The sequence below is a fragment of the Idiotropiscis lumnitzeri genome, chromosome 3 (genome assembly GCF_059441095.1).
Source record: "Idiotropiscis lumnitzeri isolate Australia: NSW breed Sydney's pygmy pipehorse chromosome 3, RoL_Ilum_1.0, whole genome shotgun sequence".
Taxonomy (NCBI): Eukaryota; Metazoa; Chordata; class Actinopteri; order Syngnathiformes; family Syngnathidae; genus Idiotropiscis; species Idiotropiscis lumnitzeri.
The window spans coordinates 1,077,023-1,096,043 of NC_142393.1; the positions used below are offsets into that span (position 1 = coordinate 1,077,023).

General features: G+C 47.9%; 1 protein-coding gene across 2 annotated transcripts in view; it reads left to right on the plus strand.

Moving 5' to 3' along the window:
• Positions 1–19,021, plus strand: part of LOC148339325 (low-density lipoprotein receptor-related protein 1-like) — a 75,777-nt gene that overhangs the window by 1,474 nt on the left and 55,282 nt on the right. For both annotated transcript variants that reach the window (XM_088289984.1, XM_088289985.1), the window contains exons 2-3: positions 7,478–7,618; positions 17,031–17,168. In XM_088289984.1, the coding sequence (XP_088146110.1) occupies positions 7,478–7,618; positions 17,031–17,168 (279 nt within the window). The remainder of the gene's footprint in view (positions 1–7,477; positions 7,619–17,030; positions 17,169–19,021) is intronic.

Genomic DNA, 19,021 nt, shown 5'->3' on the forward strand with positions numbered 1-19,021 from the left:
GGAATTTGTTGAAACGGACGTGTGGTTACATCACACCATGGGTAGGGGCCTGCAAATGATCGCGATTTGTTCGCTGGGTCAACAGAGAAAGTTGGATCTGAATTTCATTTGGAAATAGTCAACTAGTCTTGAGTCCAAATTATCAGCCCCCGGGGGGGGGCACAGCTGTATTTTATGAATGAGAGCGAGGGGATTAGCGAGAGGAAGGTCAAAAAGTCAAAGCAGTTGAGTGCTGAACAGACGGCTTTGACTTGTGGCGGCGCAAAGGCACTTGTAAAAGTTTGCCTTTGTAAACGCTCGGGCCGGAAAAGGTGCCGCGTAAAGTCACGCGCACGACGGACCGTCGTGAATGAAACAAGCTGCCTTGACCGTAAACTGGAGTCTTGAGACTTCCACAATGAAATATGTCGTCCTGAATCTGTTCAAATGCGCACCTCATTTCACCGCCTTTCATTTAAACGTGATCATGTCGATCATTTTACACACGGACGAGAGTTGCCGCACCGGTCTACATCGGAATTCGTCGTTTGTTGAAAAGCAGAGCAGAACCAAAAGGTGGACGTGATTACACGCGCCAAAAAAGAAAATCTTGAAAGTGAAAAAACCCCCCCGCAGAATATCGTTATTCGCTACCATCCATCCATTTTTTGGGGCTACGGTAAATTAATGTAGCTGAGCATCAAGTCCGAGAACATTTTTCAACCCTGAAAAATCGACACAGCCGCCACTGCGCTTTCAATCGCTTCATTGAACAAACGCTTTAAAAAAAGCAAACGTGCAATCAAAGCGTTTGCACGCGAGCGGCCGACGATCACAAGTCACGTTGACGACAGCCGACTCGACGCCCACGTCACTCACCAGAACGGGCGCCATCATTTAAAGCCAGTGGCGGACCGTGCTGAAATAAAGTTTTCGCATAAATATGATCATGATTTCTTGATTGTGTTTGGCCAGCAGCGAAGGCCTCGAAGGCTTTCAAAAGCCAAGCACACTCGAAAGCAGCGCTTGTCAAATAGCGAGGTGGGATGCTGAGGGGAACACGTGTGAACTTGGAGAACATGCTTTTTTTCCCGCCGGACTACAATCAAGTGTAATTGCACATCCTCTCCAGTAGTTGGCAGTGACGCTCTCCTTGCCCGTTGTGCACAGCGCATTCTAACTACGATGTAGGTTCCAAAAATGCTCTTATTTATAGTTGCGGCGGCGAGTGGGTGGTGGTGGGGGGGCCGAAAATTATTTTCTTCTTGCTAGGGGGGGGCGTAACCCAAAATAATTGAGAAGCACTGCTCTAGAGTCACAGATGCTACGGTAGAATGTTTAGACAAACAAAACAAAATTCCGACCTCCCCGTTGCATCTTATTGGGTCTCCTAATTCCACGATGCCTTTTGACGGATTTTTTGACAAGATACTCGATAGAATTCTTGATTCTAAAAATATTGAATAGTTGCAGTCTTCATAAAAATGTTGTGTTCGCTATTTCCTTGCCGCTTTGTTGTGCACGTGAGGCGTTCTACAGACGCTAACAAAGCCCGCCGTGATTTTGACCAAGGGAATCTTCAACTTAAAATTTGTCCAAATTGTATTCTTGGCGCAAAATAACGATTTTTGCCCCTTTTAGGTGTTCTGAAAAAAAAATTGCTCCGGACAAGAGTGCTGAAAGTGTCCCGCTTTGACTTGTTTGCGTCCCTCCAATGCGATTCGCATCAAGGTTGCAGGCGTATTGCGAGCGCGAGCCTGCAGATGAAAGAGCGCTTGTTGATTCCCAATTGCAGGGGTGTGGTCTAATTGCTGTTTTCTGCTCACCACATCCCGAAAAGGAAACCATTGTGCCCACTGCTATCCTGCGTTTGTTTTCCTTTCAGGAATTGCGCACTTGACTGAGTGTGGGATGAGATGCGCCTTTATGGACGTCAAAAAAAAAAAAGGGATCAAAATGTTCCTCTTGTTGGATGGTGCGCAGTTGTTGAAATGTAGCGGGAGGCTGAGATGTTGTGATGTGACTTGCCGCAGCGGCTGAACATCAGCAAGAGTTTTGCTCCTCAGCTGATGACCAGCCAGAGTTTAGTTTTTTAGCGTCGTAAAGACGTGGTCTGCAGGGGCACGTGCGACTTTTGACACCTGCTCTGCCAGCTAAAATGTCTCGCCTACCTTTCCTCAACGTCACGCTCGGCGTGTGCGTGTGACGTTGACACTGCGCCAACAAACCAGACTTGAGCATTTCCTTGAGAGAGAATGTTCTGAACTTCCGCGAGCACTCGTTCTTGACGTTCGCTTTGCAATCGTGAAGAATTGTTCTCCAAAGCATTTTATTGCCGTTCCAGTTTGAATTGTTCTAGCACATGAAACATAAAACAAAGAAAATGGCACGTTTAGAACAACCACGTCACTTTTCCTTCAAGTCCACCAGCTCGCTCATGCTAACCCACCATGTGAAATGCAGGAAAAGTCTCAACGCCGCGTTGTTGTAATCCAGTCCGCTGATATTTGAACACAAATAATGGAGCAGCACATGTCGATGGGTCACATGCGATACTCACAGGCACGTTTTCTTTGTCCTCTGCAAAGAACAACTCGTATTACTGCGCTAGCGACGACCCGAAACCGTCAGTCGGTCCAGATGCGTGCTGAAGCGGAAGCAGAATGTTCATTGAATAACAGTCATAAAAATATTTTTAATTCCTGGATTGCTAGTCTTCTTTTTTTCGTGTGGTGAGGCTGGAAAAGAGTCGTAACATTTCCATAGGTTGTGAACGCGCGACTTCACAAAAGTTTGGATCGTTTTTCACGAGGGAAGATGATTTGAAGTCCGAGTGTTTGGAGTTAGGAATGTGATCAAAGAACCAACTCAACTTGTATCTCAAGGCAACGCTGTAACTCCATTTTCCTCGGAAGTATTTTCTGCAAAGGCTCATCGGAAACGTTTTTACCCAACGCGACATCAAAAGTGAAGAAAACATGACGACGACATCCAAGAATTTTTTTTTTTTTTTTTGACGTTCATTACGACGTTTGGCTCATGTTCAGCTTCGGTGAAGCGGAAGTGATGGCCGCTGTCCGAAAGGAATTGTGAACGCCTCTGTCGGCCGTGGCAACGTTGAATAATTTTCCCCGTTGGTCGTCAGCTGCTCCACATATTAATATTCTGTAACTTGACTTTCATATTCCATAATACATCCCAAAGGCCTTGACTGCGCTCCTTCTGAATTATTAATGCGGCAGAAAAATTCAGGAATAACAACTTCCATCTGCCCTCGTTCTCCTCATGTTGGTCCGTCGAATGCAAATAGTTTCGCTTTGCGACGGCTCAAGTGAGGGCAGCTACGCCGCTTTTACATTTTGACCTTGGGGGGGGGGCTTCTCATGACATGGCGTTGATGCTTAGAAGAATTAATTTCCTCAAAAGAGGAGAAGGACAAGATGCTTGTTTCACGATAGTCATGTGACGCAAATTCATCGCCACACCGATTTTATGCTCTCAGCCCAAAAATGACGTTTGAGCCGATACTTGACGTTTCATTTTCCACCCAAATCCACCCCGGATGCATTCAGTGTGCATAGAAGAGCCGTTTTTTTTTTTTTTTTTTTAAATAATTCATCCATGTATTGACACACACAAAGAAGAGGAAATCTCATGAAACACCCGCAAAATATAAACTTTTACAGAACAGACCTGATGAGAAAAAACCCCAAAATAAACTACTCGTCTCATCCGGCAGCCAACCTGGATGAGGATTATTTTCCACCGGACATTATTCGGAGCCTCATCAATTAAATGAGACAAATATAACATTTGATTGCTGAATTTTTCAGGGGACTAAAAAGCTTTCTGTGTTGTGTCGCACGTCCAGAATAGTCGAAAAGTCTATCATAAGTAGTGATAGGCCGATATGATTTTTTTCAGGACCGATAGCAATTATTAGTCGTCACGGAGGCCGATAACCGATATTTCAAGCCGATATTCATTGGTTGAAAAAAAAAGGGGTAAAATGGTGTCAAAATTTTGAAAGCTAAAAACCCCCAAACTGGACTTAATTGAAATGTCCATAAGCATCTTTATTAAACGATTTTACTGATCGTGGTGAAAAAGCAAACAGGCAGCTTACTGCTGATTGGCTGCTACCCTCTGTACAAGGAAGCAATCAGATGGTGCTGTGGGCAGGCCAATCTGCTTCTGCAAGCGGGGCCACCAGCACAGCAGAGAGAGAGAAAAGTACGCTTATAATCTATCAGCCTTGAAAGTTTTATATATATAAAAAAAAAAAGGCAGATGTCGATATTTATTTATTTATTCTTTTGCTTGTTTTTCAACTTGGACGCAAACTTTCCAACTGTAACGCTGTTCATCCGTACAGTAACGCATCAACTTTTTGCTTCACACATGACATCTATTCGAACGTGCCGGAATGTCCCCGCGGTGAATTTGTTGCGCAGTGACGGCCATATTGAGGGCGACCTATTGGGGGAGGTTTCAGTGTTGTGTCCCAGCTGGAGTTGGTGACTGGAGGCCTCCAACGCTTGGATCGCCATCTCATCCTGTTCCGTCCCACAGGCTTCCTTTCAGCCTTCCAGATTGTTTGGACAATTTTTCGCCACGCATTCAAATCAACACCACCTGAATTTCTTCCTCACGGCTTCCAAACTATTTCCTTTTGCTCCCCAGGTCTCCCCGTCGGGACGTAAGTGCCCGAGCGGGACTTTGTGTACATTTGTGCATTTGCTCACTCACTCAGTCGTGTTTTATGCTTTTTGCCATCAACGGCGCTTGCGGGCAATTCACTGTTTGGACAGCGCAGCGCAGCGCTCTGCTGGCCCTGCACGAGGAAATAGAATGTGCGCGCCGCACAGCCGGCAGTTTACTCAGAATCCAACCAAAGCTGCCTGCCTGAGCCAGAACCACATACCAGGAAAGCTCTGGGTGGTTCACACAAATTAATCACTCGGTATTATCGCGTAGGCCACCTTACAAGTGAGTGTTTGTGCGACCAAGAGTTCAAATGCAGCGGAGGAGGCTGGAAATTGTTTCCCTTTTGTGTGCTTGTGTCTTGATTGCCTGCGTACCCCGAACATGACAAATTTGGAATTAGGGCTGAAAGATTTATCGTTTTGAGACCGAAATTGCGATCTCACAAAATTTTTTTTTAAATTTTTTTTTTTTAAGAAATCTTGTGCCCCATGCTTACAAAGCAGGTCACACTCACCAGCGCCATATTGCTTAAAAAAATGATCATTTATTTCGCTGCTACTTGCATGCTAGCCACCAAGCTAGCTTGCGTCATAGCAGTATGAATTTTATTTGTACTTTATGCAAGATCGCGCACATGATGCGGTTCGTCTCGTCCTTGGTGACGAATAAACGACCCCACTAACAAGTAATCATTTAACCAAGGAGGCGAACGAGGAGGCGTGGCTAAACATGCTAATTGCTAAAGTGAAATACAGAATTAGAAAAGAGCCCAAATAAGCGCTTCGCCGAACAGTTGACTTTCACAGAAGTTTGACGAGAAACGCGTTCGGGCGGAGAGTCAGCAGCTCTGGACAGAAATGTTTTGATTACTCAATACGTAGCTCGAAAGTAAACGCGATGACGGCGACATTAGCGACGCAGCAGAGGCGCTCAGAACGGAACACGTAAATGGATGACGTCATTTTTTTTTTGCTATTTTTTGCATTTGGCTCAGGGAAAAAGATTTTACTGACATAAAATGACATTTGTGTGTCAGATTCAGAACTCCATCGATGTTCTTGAGGTAACTTCATGTCACTGTGGCGTTCCTTCGCGTAAGGTGTCCAAATTGAATTCGCCGGTTGTTTTTACGGCCTACTGTACAGGAATGACCTTTTCATCCCCATTTCCTGGTAAGACCCTTTTAATTCGAGTAATCTTCTTAGCGTAATCCTTATTTCTTTGCTGCCGGGTCTCCTTGGTTTCCGATTGTTGCTCGCAAACCGTTGGACATTTCAGATGAACGAGGCGCGAGCATCCTGGCAATTTACGGTACTTGGGAAGAAAAAAGGGAATTGTTGGCTCAATCAACAAAATCAATCTGCGTGGAATCTTTTATCGGGCTTTGGAAGGGTTCCGGTCCGGTCGCCAGTCTTGCCCCCATCCCCGGTCGGTCGCTCCAATAACGTCCAATTAGACGTAAAGGTTCTCTCCTCCGTTCAAATGTCCGACTGCGGTGACAAAATGTTTTATTTAGAGTTTTATTTCGACCCTTGCGGCGCAAACGCTTCAGTCTTGTCACTTTCGAATTAAGATTGCGAGAAAATGCCTTCCATGCTTTGACTCATTTGAGTTCTGGAGTCGGTCCGCTGGACTCGGGCCATGGCGAGCTCACCTCCCTCTCATTCCTCCGCGTCCTCGAAACGCATTCAATCAACAGTCCGGACCACTTTTCTTGTGTTGCGCACGGCATTGGTGGCTCCGCCCAAAAGGGACGACCATCTTGCTGCTTTCAATCGCCGTCCCGTTTCGTGCGCACCTCTCTGCCTGCCGAGCACGTCGCCGAGGCGAGTCATCCCGGGTGAGAGAGTTCTCCGCGCGCGCCTGCTGAGAATCACAATGAGATCTTTGCCACTGTCCTTCCCACAGTCGCACAAAACAACCGTCCACCAATGTTTTCCACGGGTGCACCCATCGCAATCACAAATCCCCAATTTTTAAAATCCTGTTTTTTTTTTGTCCATCACGATTTTATTTTTTTTTTTTACCTCCAACAGCTTACAGCTTTGATGTTCCAATCTTGGCCCGCTGCATCACACTTCTCTCTCTCTCTCTCTCTCTCTCTCTGGTGTGCTGGTGGCCCTGCCGGCAGAAGCAGATTGTCCCGCCCACTGTACCATGTGATTGGTTCCGAGTGCAGTGGGTATCAGCCAATCAGCAGTCAGCTGCCTGTTTGCTTTTTCACCTCGAGTCACACGCACCACAACAGACTGTCGAAATTTGAATTCATGTCAGTCTAGTACAACTCACAACTAAGAGAAAACAATTTTTGTTTTCCTTGAGCTATAAAACATGCAGACGTCAGCTGGGATCGGCTCCAGCAACCTGTCCAAGAATAATCCGTGGTGACGTGACGTGACGTGACGTGACGTGACACTCTCGCTGCACAAGTGGACAGTGGCTGACTTTTTCAGATCTCTGCGAGGAGCTTGGTGGAGGAAATCGGAACGTTCGAAAGGGAACGGCAAAGTTCTCAGAAAACGAGGCCAACTTTTTAAAAAGTGCCGCTATTTGTTGAAAACAAGTTTTTGCTGAAGGGAGTTTGATTTTCGGTCTTTTTTTTCCCTCCAAAACTTGCAAACTGACTTTTTAAAGTCGTCTAAAATACGAACGAGAGTGCGGGCGCGCAAACGTACGAACGAACTCCGCTCAGCTGCTTCGTGCATTCCAAACGTTCCCTTTCCACACTCGCATTGCGAGTTTCCTTCGGATCGAATTTTGTGGTGACGACTTGTTTTGTTTTTCTTCTCAGCTCCCAAAGCCGACGAGCAAACTCGGACGTGCAGTCCGAAGCAGTTTGTGTGTAAGGACCAGACGACCTGCATTTCCAAAGGTTGGCGCTGTGACGGCGAGAAGGATTGTCCGGATGGCTCCGATGAGTCCCCCGACATATGTAAGTCCACCCCAAAAAAAAATAGTTTTAGCGATCGAAAGTCTCGAGGCTGCGTATGAAAGTGATGCTTTGTTGCGAACCGCATTGTGTTGACGGTCGCTCACCTCGGATGTCCCCGACAACGCGTTTTCGGTTCCTCTTAATCGTCTGACGTCATCTCGTCTTATCGGACGTTTCGCCTCAAATGCCTGAGACGACTCGAATGTTGTTCTTGGCTTAGCGATTTTAATTTGGTGCCGGAATAACGGCGACATTTTGCCCTTTCCAGGAAGGACACAAGTTCCCGGCGTGTGCGAAATCTGCTCTCCAGATTTACGACTGTAATTATGTTTTGTCAACGTGTTCAGGGATGAGTCTGCTCTTGTCGGGACTCTTTCCGCATCGGCGACAATCTCGTACGAACCCCCCCACCGTCTCTTCTCTGACCTGCCTTTGTTGATTGTGGAGACTTCAGCCGGCCTTTTGTTGAGATGCGGGATTTGGTTGACTGTCAGCATGTGCCACACCTTCCAACTGTCATGCCACAAGCGTTTTGTCGATCTTCTGACATGTTGCGACACGCGGCGAGCTGGAAGGGGCTCGCTACACAAAAAGTGGGCCAGAACACGACTTCTTCTTCTTGGCATGGAGGGAAATTCCACTTTGCTGTCTATTAGGGATGTCCCGGATCAGAAATCGCTGATGGTCATGTGATATATTTAATTTTTTGGGATGAGGGGTCAGGGGGTGTGGCTAGAAGACTTTAAAAAAGAAACAAAAAACTTTGCGCTCACCCTGATCTTGTAGTCATTGGAATGTGTGCCTTTTATTTTGTCATTTCGATTGATTTATCCATCCATTATCTGTACGTCTTCTCACGAGTGTGCGGGAGCCCTTCCCGGCTCTCTGCCGGCAGTGGGCGGGGTCACACCCCGGACTGGTCGCCAGCCAATGGCGGGCTACCCAAAGACAAACCATCCGCGCTCACCATCACAGCTCGAGCCAACAAAATGTTCCCTTTTGAGCGACTCGTTTGCAGCTGCGAGCGCTCGCATGAAAAGAAGAAATAAAAAGTCTGACATGTCAGTCAACATTCGGACAGGGGCTTTCCGCCGAGGGCCGCGGCGTTGCAACATTTCACTCGGATATATTCCAGCCACCAGAAGTTTCTTTTTGCGACTCTTGCATGTGACTAAGTGTCGGCATAAGAAAAATGCTCGCCAAAAATTCTCCATCTTGCTGACATTCGACCGTTGAGTCGCACCTTTCAAATTTGGTGCAATTATTCCGAGCGCTCTCCTCTTTGTTGTGTCAAATTTAGGAAAGATTTGAAAAAGGGGTGTGGCCAAAAGGAGCTGGGCTTCTTCATTTCTTTGTTTTTATGCTCAGCAAATGATGCCAATGAGTTGTCAGAGGCGCTTCGACCAAAGTGGCGACCGCCGCTCGCGTTGGTCGAGCGGCCGTCTGCTCAATTAGCTTCTTCGAACGCGCTCCGTTCCGCCTGACACTTGACTTTTTAGTCTCTTCACGAGTCCGCCATAAGAATGAAATTCAACCGACTGAAACGAATGCCCTTTTTTGTTCTCTGCGAGCAAACTTCGGTGTCTCCTAAACGCATTTGTTACTTCCGACGAAGTGTCCGTTTATGTGAGCAGGAAACAAAAGCAATCGAGTCGAATGATTTTTGCCACCGCCTCGATGAAGACGAGAGTTTGCGTGCGAAGGTGGCGCCAACTCCCGCTGTGACTCAAAGTTCTGGAAACGTGTCGACGTTTTCCTTTTTTTCCGTTTCTATTCTGAAAGCGTCTGCACGTCGGCCGTCCTCGATTCCTTCTTTATTGGAAAGCGGTCTGAAGTCTGCTCCGAGCTCACTTATTGCCGTCGTAAAGATTGTCGTTATCTATATGGGTCGGGACTGATCGACAGTATACACCACCGGTGTCAAACTCAGGGCCCCGGGGCCAGATCCGGCCCGCGACCTCATTCTATGTGGCCCGGCTAGAAACTTGCTGTCTTCATTTTTAGCCACATTGAGATTTGAAATCTTGACATTTATGTGTTACCAACGCTTCCTTTTTTAAAATGAATTGAAAATTTCTTACTGGCTTCAGATTTCAAAAGTGGCCTTCCAACAGTCACAACGACCGTCTGAGGGTAACCATAACGACAGTGGCCCGTCCAAAAAATGAGTTTGGTACATACAAGCGAGGGTAATCTGGAAACTTTTAGTTTGGAAGAAACAAGGCTCATCAGTTCCTTTTCTTTAAAAAAGAGAAAAACCTTTCCTGTAAACTTTCCGTTACCGTTCACGGGTCTTTCGTTATTCACTAACGACATTTTCAAAATTAGCTCCTATTCAAAGTTTATTCTTAATTTGGCCAAAAAGATTACGATCCAAAGATTTCGCTTCCGCTTCCTTTCCCGGCTGTCCTGTTATCGTTTTTGAGCTTTGGACTTTATGAATCATGGCTTCGTGTTGAGTTTAATTTCATCAACTAAATTGAAAAAATGTGACGCCCAAGTATTGCCAGTATTGCGGCGATCTCCGATCCTGTTCCTGGAGGTCCACCGGTCCTGTGCGGCTGCGACACACCTGATCGAAATGATGAGGATGGTCATCCGGCGTCTGCGGGCTGTGCCGATTGTCCGATCATTTCAATCAAACGTGCTGCAGCACGGAGACGGGACAGCGCACCTCCAGGAACAGGATTGACGACCCCTGGTGCACTCAGGCAAACCTCGCTATGCATCTCAACGGCCGCTTTTTTTTTTCTACGTTGACATTTACTGTGATTAAAAGCCAAGCGGCAAAAATTGCACACATCCTCATGCAGCATGTTGTGGTTGCAACTTGGCAAGGATGTTTGGAATTTCCATGAAGTGCCAAAGTTTTTTTATTTTATTTTTTTCTGCCCGCTAAATGCCGCCCGTTTTGTTTTTTTTCTCACCGAAGCCGAGTGCGCGCTCGTTGATGGACATCGCGGTGAATGTCCGGCTGGGCCGATTGTGCTCAGCGATGTCGCGTGACGTTGACCTCAACCAACCATAAACGCTTCCCTCCTATTGGCTGCCGTCGACAGGTGGGCCGGCGTTGTCCTCTCTCGTGCACACTCGCAGTTTGCCTTCAATCGCTTTCACTTGCAGTCAGCCCACGCGGGCAGGAAGTGGTGAGCAAGCCCGCCCGGCGAACCAGACGCTGTTTTCTGCACAGGGTCGACACTTTTCAAGTTGGCACGGCCGCTCGTCTTCGTTCACTTTGCGGCGAGAAAGTCAAGGGGAAGCCTCCTCAAGGCTTCTTTTTTTTTTTGACGGAAAACCCTTTTTACAAGTGCATTCCAAATGTTTTCATGTTGTTGTTAAAATGAAAAATGCTGCGTCAGAGGTTTATTTATGGTGATAATTTTTTTTTTTGAACGCCGTCGGAGTCCTTTCAGCGACTAAAACGAAAACACCGGCTCCCTCCACGTCTTCCCGCCGAGTCTGCATGCAATTAGTGGAGCCAGCGACTGCGAGCAGATGTTGGAGTAAACTTTAGCATGGAAGCGCTTTCCCCATCGGGAGAAGTGCTCGCCCGCCGCCGAGGGAAAAGCTTCAACATCGAAAAACTTCTGCAACCGTTCGCTTCGTTCGACGTTTTCGCTTCCGGTCGAACTTTCCGAATGAACTTTTGTGGCCTTCGGAGCCAGAAGTTTATTTCCGTTCGTTCCAATCATGGACGGTCGAAACGAAAAGACACTCCCGATGTTGGTAGGGTTAAGTTGTCGTTAAAGTGGCCCCAAATATTGTCGGCAAAATATGATTTTTTTTGTTGATGCTGATGAATCATTTGAAGGAATTCTGCTGGACTGTTGACGTTCATAAAGGATGCCAAATGTATTTAATATCCATCCATTATCTGTTCCGCTTCTCCTCACGAGGTTTGCGGGGGTGCTGGCGCCTATCCCAGCTATCTTCGTGCAGTAGGCGGGGCTAAAACCCTGAACGGGTTGCCAGCCAATCGCAGGGCACACGGAGACAAACAACCATCCGCGCTCACACTCTCACCTTGAGAGCGTCCAATCAACCTGCCGTGCATGTTTTTGGAAAGTGCAAGGAAACCGGAGTACCCGCAGGAAACCCATGCAGGCACGGGGAGAACATGCAAACCGGAGCCGGAATCGAACCCACGACCTCGGCACTGTCGTCCACCGGGCCGCCGGTATTAAATCTAAAAATGATCATCTGAAGCCAATGAGAGTCGCGCCCGCGTGCAAAACCAATCTGGCCATTTTATTGAAAGCAACTTTTTCCGTGGCCGTAAACATGCAAACCGTCCCTCGGAGGCGTTTGTGGCGGCCCGGGAGCGAACGAGGAAGAAGGTTTGATGGACTTATCGCCGGCGTGCAGCCGCTTGACACGACCGCGGTTATCTGCGCTTGTCTCGTCAGTCACGGCCCGGGGGGAGGAAATGACGGCAGAAGGCGCTGGGTCGGGAAGGAGGCACGGCGCCATGTGGGGGGATGATTCCCCCGAAAAGGGCTTTGCGAGGAGCAAATGAGCGGGAGAACGGAGACGTGCTTTCAAACGTCTTTCTGAGTGGGCCGTCTTTTGCAGCTGGGTTCCGTTCGGGAATCCTTTTCCAACTTGTAATCCCACTCGTGTAACGGCGCTCGCAGGCGTGAGTTTAGATGTGCGACGAGGTCTCGTGGGAAGGAGCAAAGCCTCGTAAAGCTGTCCCCGTCTGCCGCCCGCTGCCGTCCTCATCTTCGCCGACCTCTCGGCCCAAAGAGAGCGAGAGAGCGAGAGCAGGACTTTCTCACTTCCCCTTCGCCGCTGCCTGCTCTTCTTTTTGAAGTGGCCCTCGTCCGTCCGCGTTCCTCATATCTCCTTGCCAGTCTTTGCTTTTTGCTCCGTCAGCTTCTGACGGCGCCTCGTTTGTCACTGGCGAGATGCGTTGTGGTGCTTGCGTGCTCGCTTTTGGGCTGTCCTACGAATGCCAAAACATACGCTCCCGCTGTCTGCTGAAAAGAATGCGTCGAAACATCTGAGTCGGATGTCCTTCAAAGTCGTCGGCCCATCCACCGACATTGAATTTATAATAATAATAATAATAATAATGCCTTTATTAGTCCCACAATGGGGAAATTCGAGATTCAAACCCAGGCCTCCTGGGGAGACTGGGTCCTGAACGCGGCGCCTTAGACCACTCGGCCATCCTGGCAGCCACGAGATTCGAACCTAGGCCTCCTGGGGAGACTGGGTCCGGAACGCGGCGCCTTAGACCACTCGGCCATCGTGACCAATTTTGGGATGGCGCTGAATTTCTTGTTTCTTCCCAGTGGCTCTTTTACTTCCCGTCCTGCTGACTCTTTATCGAAAGCCAACAGTCTCAAACTTGGACAATGATTTTAAATTGGACAGGCAAATTGGTGCCGTTTATTAAATCCATCTTTTTTTTTTTTCATCTTAGGCAGCCGGCTCGCGTAAATGATCTCGTTTCTCAACAGCACTTTGAAAGAATAATTCATGCCTTTGTCACATCTCGACTGGATTACTGCAATGCCCTTTATTTTGGAGTCCGTCAATCCTCCATCAAGCGTCTCCAGTTGCTCCAAAATGCTGCTGCTCGCCTCTTCACTCCTACTCCGGCGTCCCGGCACATTTTCCACTTCCATTTTTTGTTTTTCTACACTTTAAATGATCTCGCCCCACCTCACCTCTCCGAGCTCATCCACCCGCTCGGTGCCTCAGTTCTGCGGACCAGATCCTATTTGAGCTACCGAGGATGAAGCGAATGCTCAGAGGGGTTCGATCTTTTTCGGCTGCCGCTTCCTCTCTTTGGAATGAAACGTTCACTTCTTAGAAGTCATTTTGATTTTTTGGGCTTTTGTGCTTCTTACCGTCCTCATTGTTACTCCGTTTTATTCGTTGCCGTTGTGTGACTTCCTTTTGCTCATGTACAGATTTGTGTATGAAACGGTGGTTGCCTGAACGTGCTTTTAACACTTATGTATGATGTCACACACACGCGCGCGTTGCCATCCCAACCTTCCCGTGACTCCAAAATACTTTGATTCATTCTCACGACAATCTTAAAATTCTCATTCCGCCAGTGAGCATCTCAATTCGAACCACAAGACAATTTTTCTTTGAGATTGATGCGGACAATAAAAGTTTTGGTTTCTGTTGCGCGGCGATTCCGTCGTTAGTTTGGAGCTTTCACAGCTCACATTTAATCCCCCCAGGATGAAATTCATGCCGGCAGGAGCAAGACATCACGTTGTCTTTCTGATAATCGCTCTGCTTCTTTCTTTTTCTAGATGATGTAATCCACAAAATATGCGCAGACAGCAGTTGCGACATGTTTAATTCCGACACGGTTGTTGTCTTCGTCTTCACGGCTGGCTGTCGTTAGAAGAAACGTTCCGTCGTGTCGCCTGAAACGCCACATAGGCCAGAGGTGGGCAAACCTTTTGATTGGTGACCACAATGAGTTTGAAAACTTGACAGAGGGGCCGGACCAGGAGCAGATGGATGAAGAGTTTTGGCAACCTCAATACATTTAATTTTAAATGAAAATGAACAAAGTATTCACAGTATTTAGAAAATAAAACATGAACAAGGTTTATTCATTTGATTTTTTTTCAAGTCCGGCCGGCCGGATTAAAATATTTAACGGGCCACATGTGGCCCCGGGCCGTAGTTTGCCCACGCCTGACATAGACAAAAAAAAAAAGTGTGTGTTGGAGGTCACATTTAAGTGACAATCCCTTTCTTTGGAGCTTTGGACGTTCCGAGCGCTCCTTGAATGAAATTCTCGTCAAGTTGTTTCCATGCCGCTCTCGTCGTCGTATTTGTTAGAAAGCAAAAACCCGCCGATGAAACAATGAGCAGGTCCGCCTTTGCACTCGGCTCACTTGCCACCGTAAAGTCGAATGCGCCGCCTCGAGCGTGAGGCGAGCTGCTCTGAAGCGGACTCGCGTAGCGGGAGAGTCACGGGGTGGGAAGGCCCGCGTGTCGCCCGGCGGAACCTTTTCATTCAAGCTGACGGTAAAGTTTATGGCCGTCAATCGGGGGGTTGCCATGGAAGCCGAAAGGCGGGAATAAAAGCACGCGTTTAAGGCCAAGAACAAAAGAGCAACGGGGGATCCAAGTAAAGGTCATTGCGTAACTCCGCCGACGGGGTCCGGAGGTTGAGGTGTTGGGGGGGGGGGGGTGTGAAAGAAAAGATGTCTTCTTTGATTTTCATCCCCACTTTGATTTCACCCAGGAGACGCTTGCAATTCCGCTTTCAGGAAAGTGGACCGCATCTTCGAGAGGACGATTGAGTTTGAAATCTCCTGACTGGAGTGCGCCAGATGAAGTTGAAATGGCCGTCTGGAAATAATAAATACAAATTTCCATTGTCAACTCAAAAGCTTGAAAGCGACTCTGCTGGAGTCAAACGTGACTGGGGGGGCGCGCTCATCTTCAGCCTCATACAAGATTTTTTTTTTTTTAAGCCAAGAATTTTGGACTCCAGGCAAGATGATTCCAGGAAATTGCTTTATTAAAATGAGGAGTTTCAAGTTTTCCATGTCGCCTCACTTTACTAATCCTCAAAGAAATGAACGCATTATAGTTTGTAATCTTTTCTTGACCAAGAGCAAAGCGTGCGTTCTGCTCGCCGATGGGAGAATATATTCAAATGCCTTTTCTCGATTGTCGCACCACGGCACTTGGCGTTTCCGTTGCTGTCAACAAACGGTGGAAAGCGTCAATAATCCGAATTGAGCTCGTGTCATTGGATGCGCTCGACTTCCGTCGGGTCATTTTGTCGTCCGTCCGATCGCGTCTGGTGGGAAGTCGGCAGAAGTCGCCGAAGGGCCTCGGCGGGGCTTCACTTGCGAAGCGCAACGTGTGTTGGTGGCCGTTTATGAAATAAAAATCAGGCCGGCTGCGAATATTGCGGCGGAGCGGCTCTCCAAGAACAACTATTGTTTTCTATCTCGACACTTTTTGTACCATGGAAGCTCCGCTTAGTGGGGCGGGAGTTCCAAAATATGTCTTCCTATGATTTAATAAAGGCATCTGCGATTGGCTGGCAACCAATTTCGGGTTTCGAGGAGTTGGGATCATGGATGGACGGAATAGCGGCGTTGTGGCGCCAACATCAAATGATGTTCAAAATAAAAGTTGCCAAATGCTTTCTGATTTCGCAAGCGGTCGGATGCTTTTACGGCTCTGTCGAGAGTCGCAAAAGCATCGAATGATCTGCTTTGCGGCTCTTCGACGTTGCAGAAGTGACAAAAAGATTTTGGCGATTTGCGACTCGGAAGACGTTGCGCGCTTGAAACTTCAACCGCCGGCGCCGCGTAACCCGAACAGCTCATCAAGTGCACCTTGGTTGCTCCGGTGTTTGCGTGGAATGGGTCAGCACATGAAGGAAACGGAGAGACGAGGGAGGAGGAGGAGGCTGAGGAAGAAGAAAAAGAGCCAAAGCAAACCGTTTGCTTTGCAGTGTGGGCGGAGACAAGTGTGGGAGACTTTGACGCAATCGAATTTAGGTTTCCAAAAAAAAAAAAAAAAATCCTTATTCGCTTTCTTGGAGAGGGTTGAACAATTCAAGTTGAAACCGGTCGATATTTTGTGTTTGCCCTCAAACCGATACGCGCAAATTGGTCGACTTTGACACCAAAATGCAGCGGTGGGCGCTTAAGTCTTTCAAGGCTGGCCTGACATCATCAAGAAATCATCCTAATTTGTATGATAATTATTCTAATAATTACATCATTGAATTTATATGTTTGATATTTATATGAGAATTTTTGTCCAATCAGAATTCAGCTATCTTGTGTTGCTAGGCAGATTTCCTAATCCAGCAAACGATGGATGTCACTTCATTCCTTGAATTTCAACAAAAAGAAGACAGGAGTGGTCGTGCTCGGTTCCCGTGGCCTTTTCTACTTTTAACCCTGTTGACCTTTGCCCCCTGGCATCTTATCTCAACTTGGCTTTCAAACGGGACAACGATTGGAAATTAGGTCGGCAAATGAGCGCTGTTGTTCGATCCGGCTTCTCTCCCCTCTTTCCGAGCGCCACTTAGAATTTCCCGCTAATTTCTCTGAGGCCGTATGGAAAGCGTTTTGGGGGGCCTCCGTGTCGAGTGGCCGCTCGTCCGCATTGTGAGGCGCGAGATGAGGTGGCTCGGGCATCTTGTTCAGGTGCCTCCGAGACGCCTTTTGGGCGCGTCGTGAGGATCGCCAAAAACCCGCGGAAGAGACGTCTGTCTCCAGGCTGTCCTGGGAAGGCCTTTGGATGTCCCCGGCAAAGCTGGACGAAGCGGCTCGGGAAGAAGGAAGCTCAAGCGGCTGCGCTCGTGGATGGATGGAGAATGTGTTCAAAACAATGAACGACTCTTTTTTCCTTTTTTGGATGTGAATTGGTGTTCTTTTCTCCGGCGCTTGTTTTGCAGGCTCGCACAACCGGGTGAACAAGTGTCCCGCCAACGAACACGGCTGCTTGGATGTCGACGTTTGCCTGAACATGAACAAACTCTGCGACGGCGTCCCCGACTGCTCGGACGGCTGGGACGAGGGTCCGCACTGCAGAGGTAAGACGGCGCCGTGCAACGTTTTTTTTTTTTGTGCCATTGTCAGAGTGTCCTCAGAGGCAAGCACCAAACTGTCATCTGTGTCATCAAAGCAAAGGAAGTTCTTCTTTCGGGGAGGGAAAAGTCATTCATTTCTCAATCAGCTTCGGGCTCGACGTTTTTTTTTTTTTTTTTTTTTTTCTTTCTTTTCAAAGCCTGTGGAAATGTTCAGTATGGAGGCAACTTAATAAGAAGCCCACCACTCCCCCTCGCTATTAATTACAGACAATAGACGAATGGCGCCTGGAACATATTTGGGCCGTATTGTTTTTGTTGCCGCTTAGAAAAAAAAAAAGATTTTTTCTTTGTTTTGTCTCAGGCTCAGCCTGCACTTGTCGAGTTACTTTTAAAACATTTCAACGCTTCAAACAAACAGCAGCAATGCAAATTCAAACACACAATTCACCTCATACGCAAAGGTCGCGACCTTAAGTGTCACTTTTGCAATTCGTAAGTAACGTTTTTTTTAATCATTTTTTAACGTTACTCCAATTTGACGACTTTGAAATGTAAAAAAAAAAAGCAGAACAAATAAAAAATGACGGCGAGGGAAGACGTTTGGATTGCGAAACTGCTTCCTTCTGGTGCTGCAAAATCTAAAGAAAAAGTCCTAAATTTTGGACCATGAAATGTGCAAACGTGCCACACGTCCCCCCCGTTGCGAGTCGACAAGTCGTCCGTGAAGCGACGGTCAACACAAGCTGGCGTGCATGCGCGCACCCCAACGTGCACTCACACGGTCACATTCTTGCAAGTCCACACCCAAACACGCCCATTTGGTCCCCACACACACCAGCGGTGTGTCCACAGGCCGTTTCGGCTCCTTCACAACTCTCCCACTGTTTGCTTGTTCAAACTGGCGGCTTGTGCGAGCGGACGGCGGCGCTGAGGTCTGAAAGCGTACTTTGTCGCTCGCGACGTGCACGCAAAGTTGTTGACACGAGTGGTCAGAAAGGCGAACGCGTTTTCGATGTCCATTGGAGATGCCGTGGCATTGTCGTAACGTTTGGAAATCCCGATTATTGAACGTTATTAACAACGAAAAGGCCGTTTTGGGCTCACATTTGGTCCCTCAATTGAAATTATATTGAATCGTTTTCCAAAATCTACACGAGGGCGTCTCCTGTGAAAATCATCGGTTCGCTTAACGTCGTGCTCCTCAAATAGTGGGGCGGGTCCTCGTGGGGGGGGGGGGCGTGGTGCAATGTTGAGGGGTGCGCATTTGACCCTGGGGAACGTGCATTTTCCCCGCCATACTGCAATGCAGTGTAATTGCACCTCCACTCCAGTAGTTGGCAGCGGCGCTCTCGTTGCTCATCGTGCGCATCGAATATTAACTGGCAACAAAAATGCGATTATTTAGAGTTGCGGCGGTGGTCGGGGGCGTGATTTGTTTTCGTCTTGCTGGGGGGGCGCAACAAAAAAAAATGCGTACGTTAGCATGCATGCTAGCGTTTGTTTTTAAAAAGGCAGCGGGAGCAAAAGTGAGTTTGGTGGTCCAATATCGACGTATTTAACACGGCGGGTTCCCTCTCCTCACTTGCGGCCTCTCAGAAATGATGCGAAAGCGCCAACAACGTGCGGCCGATGGGGCCTCTCCAGGGGGAGCGAAAAACTTGTTCCTCACAAGTGACGGATTTGGGGTGACAAAAGAGAAAATGGGGTCACGGCAGTCCTCCTGAGAGCTTGCTCCTTTTTTATTGCGGCGCGTGCAGTGGCTCGTCTTTGTCCTTCATGTCTCGCTAAGCGTGGGACGAGAGGCGTCATTGGCGACTTATTCACGAGCGAGCGGGTCTCGACCCGAATGGTTTTAC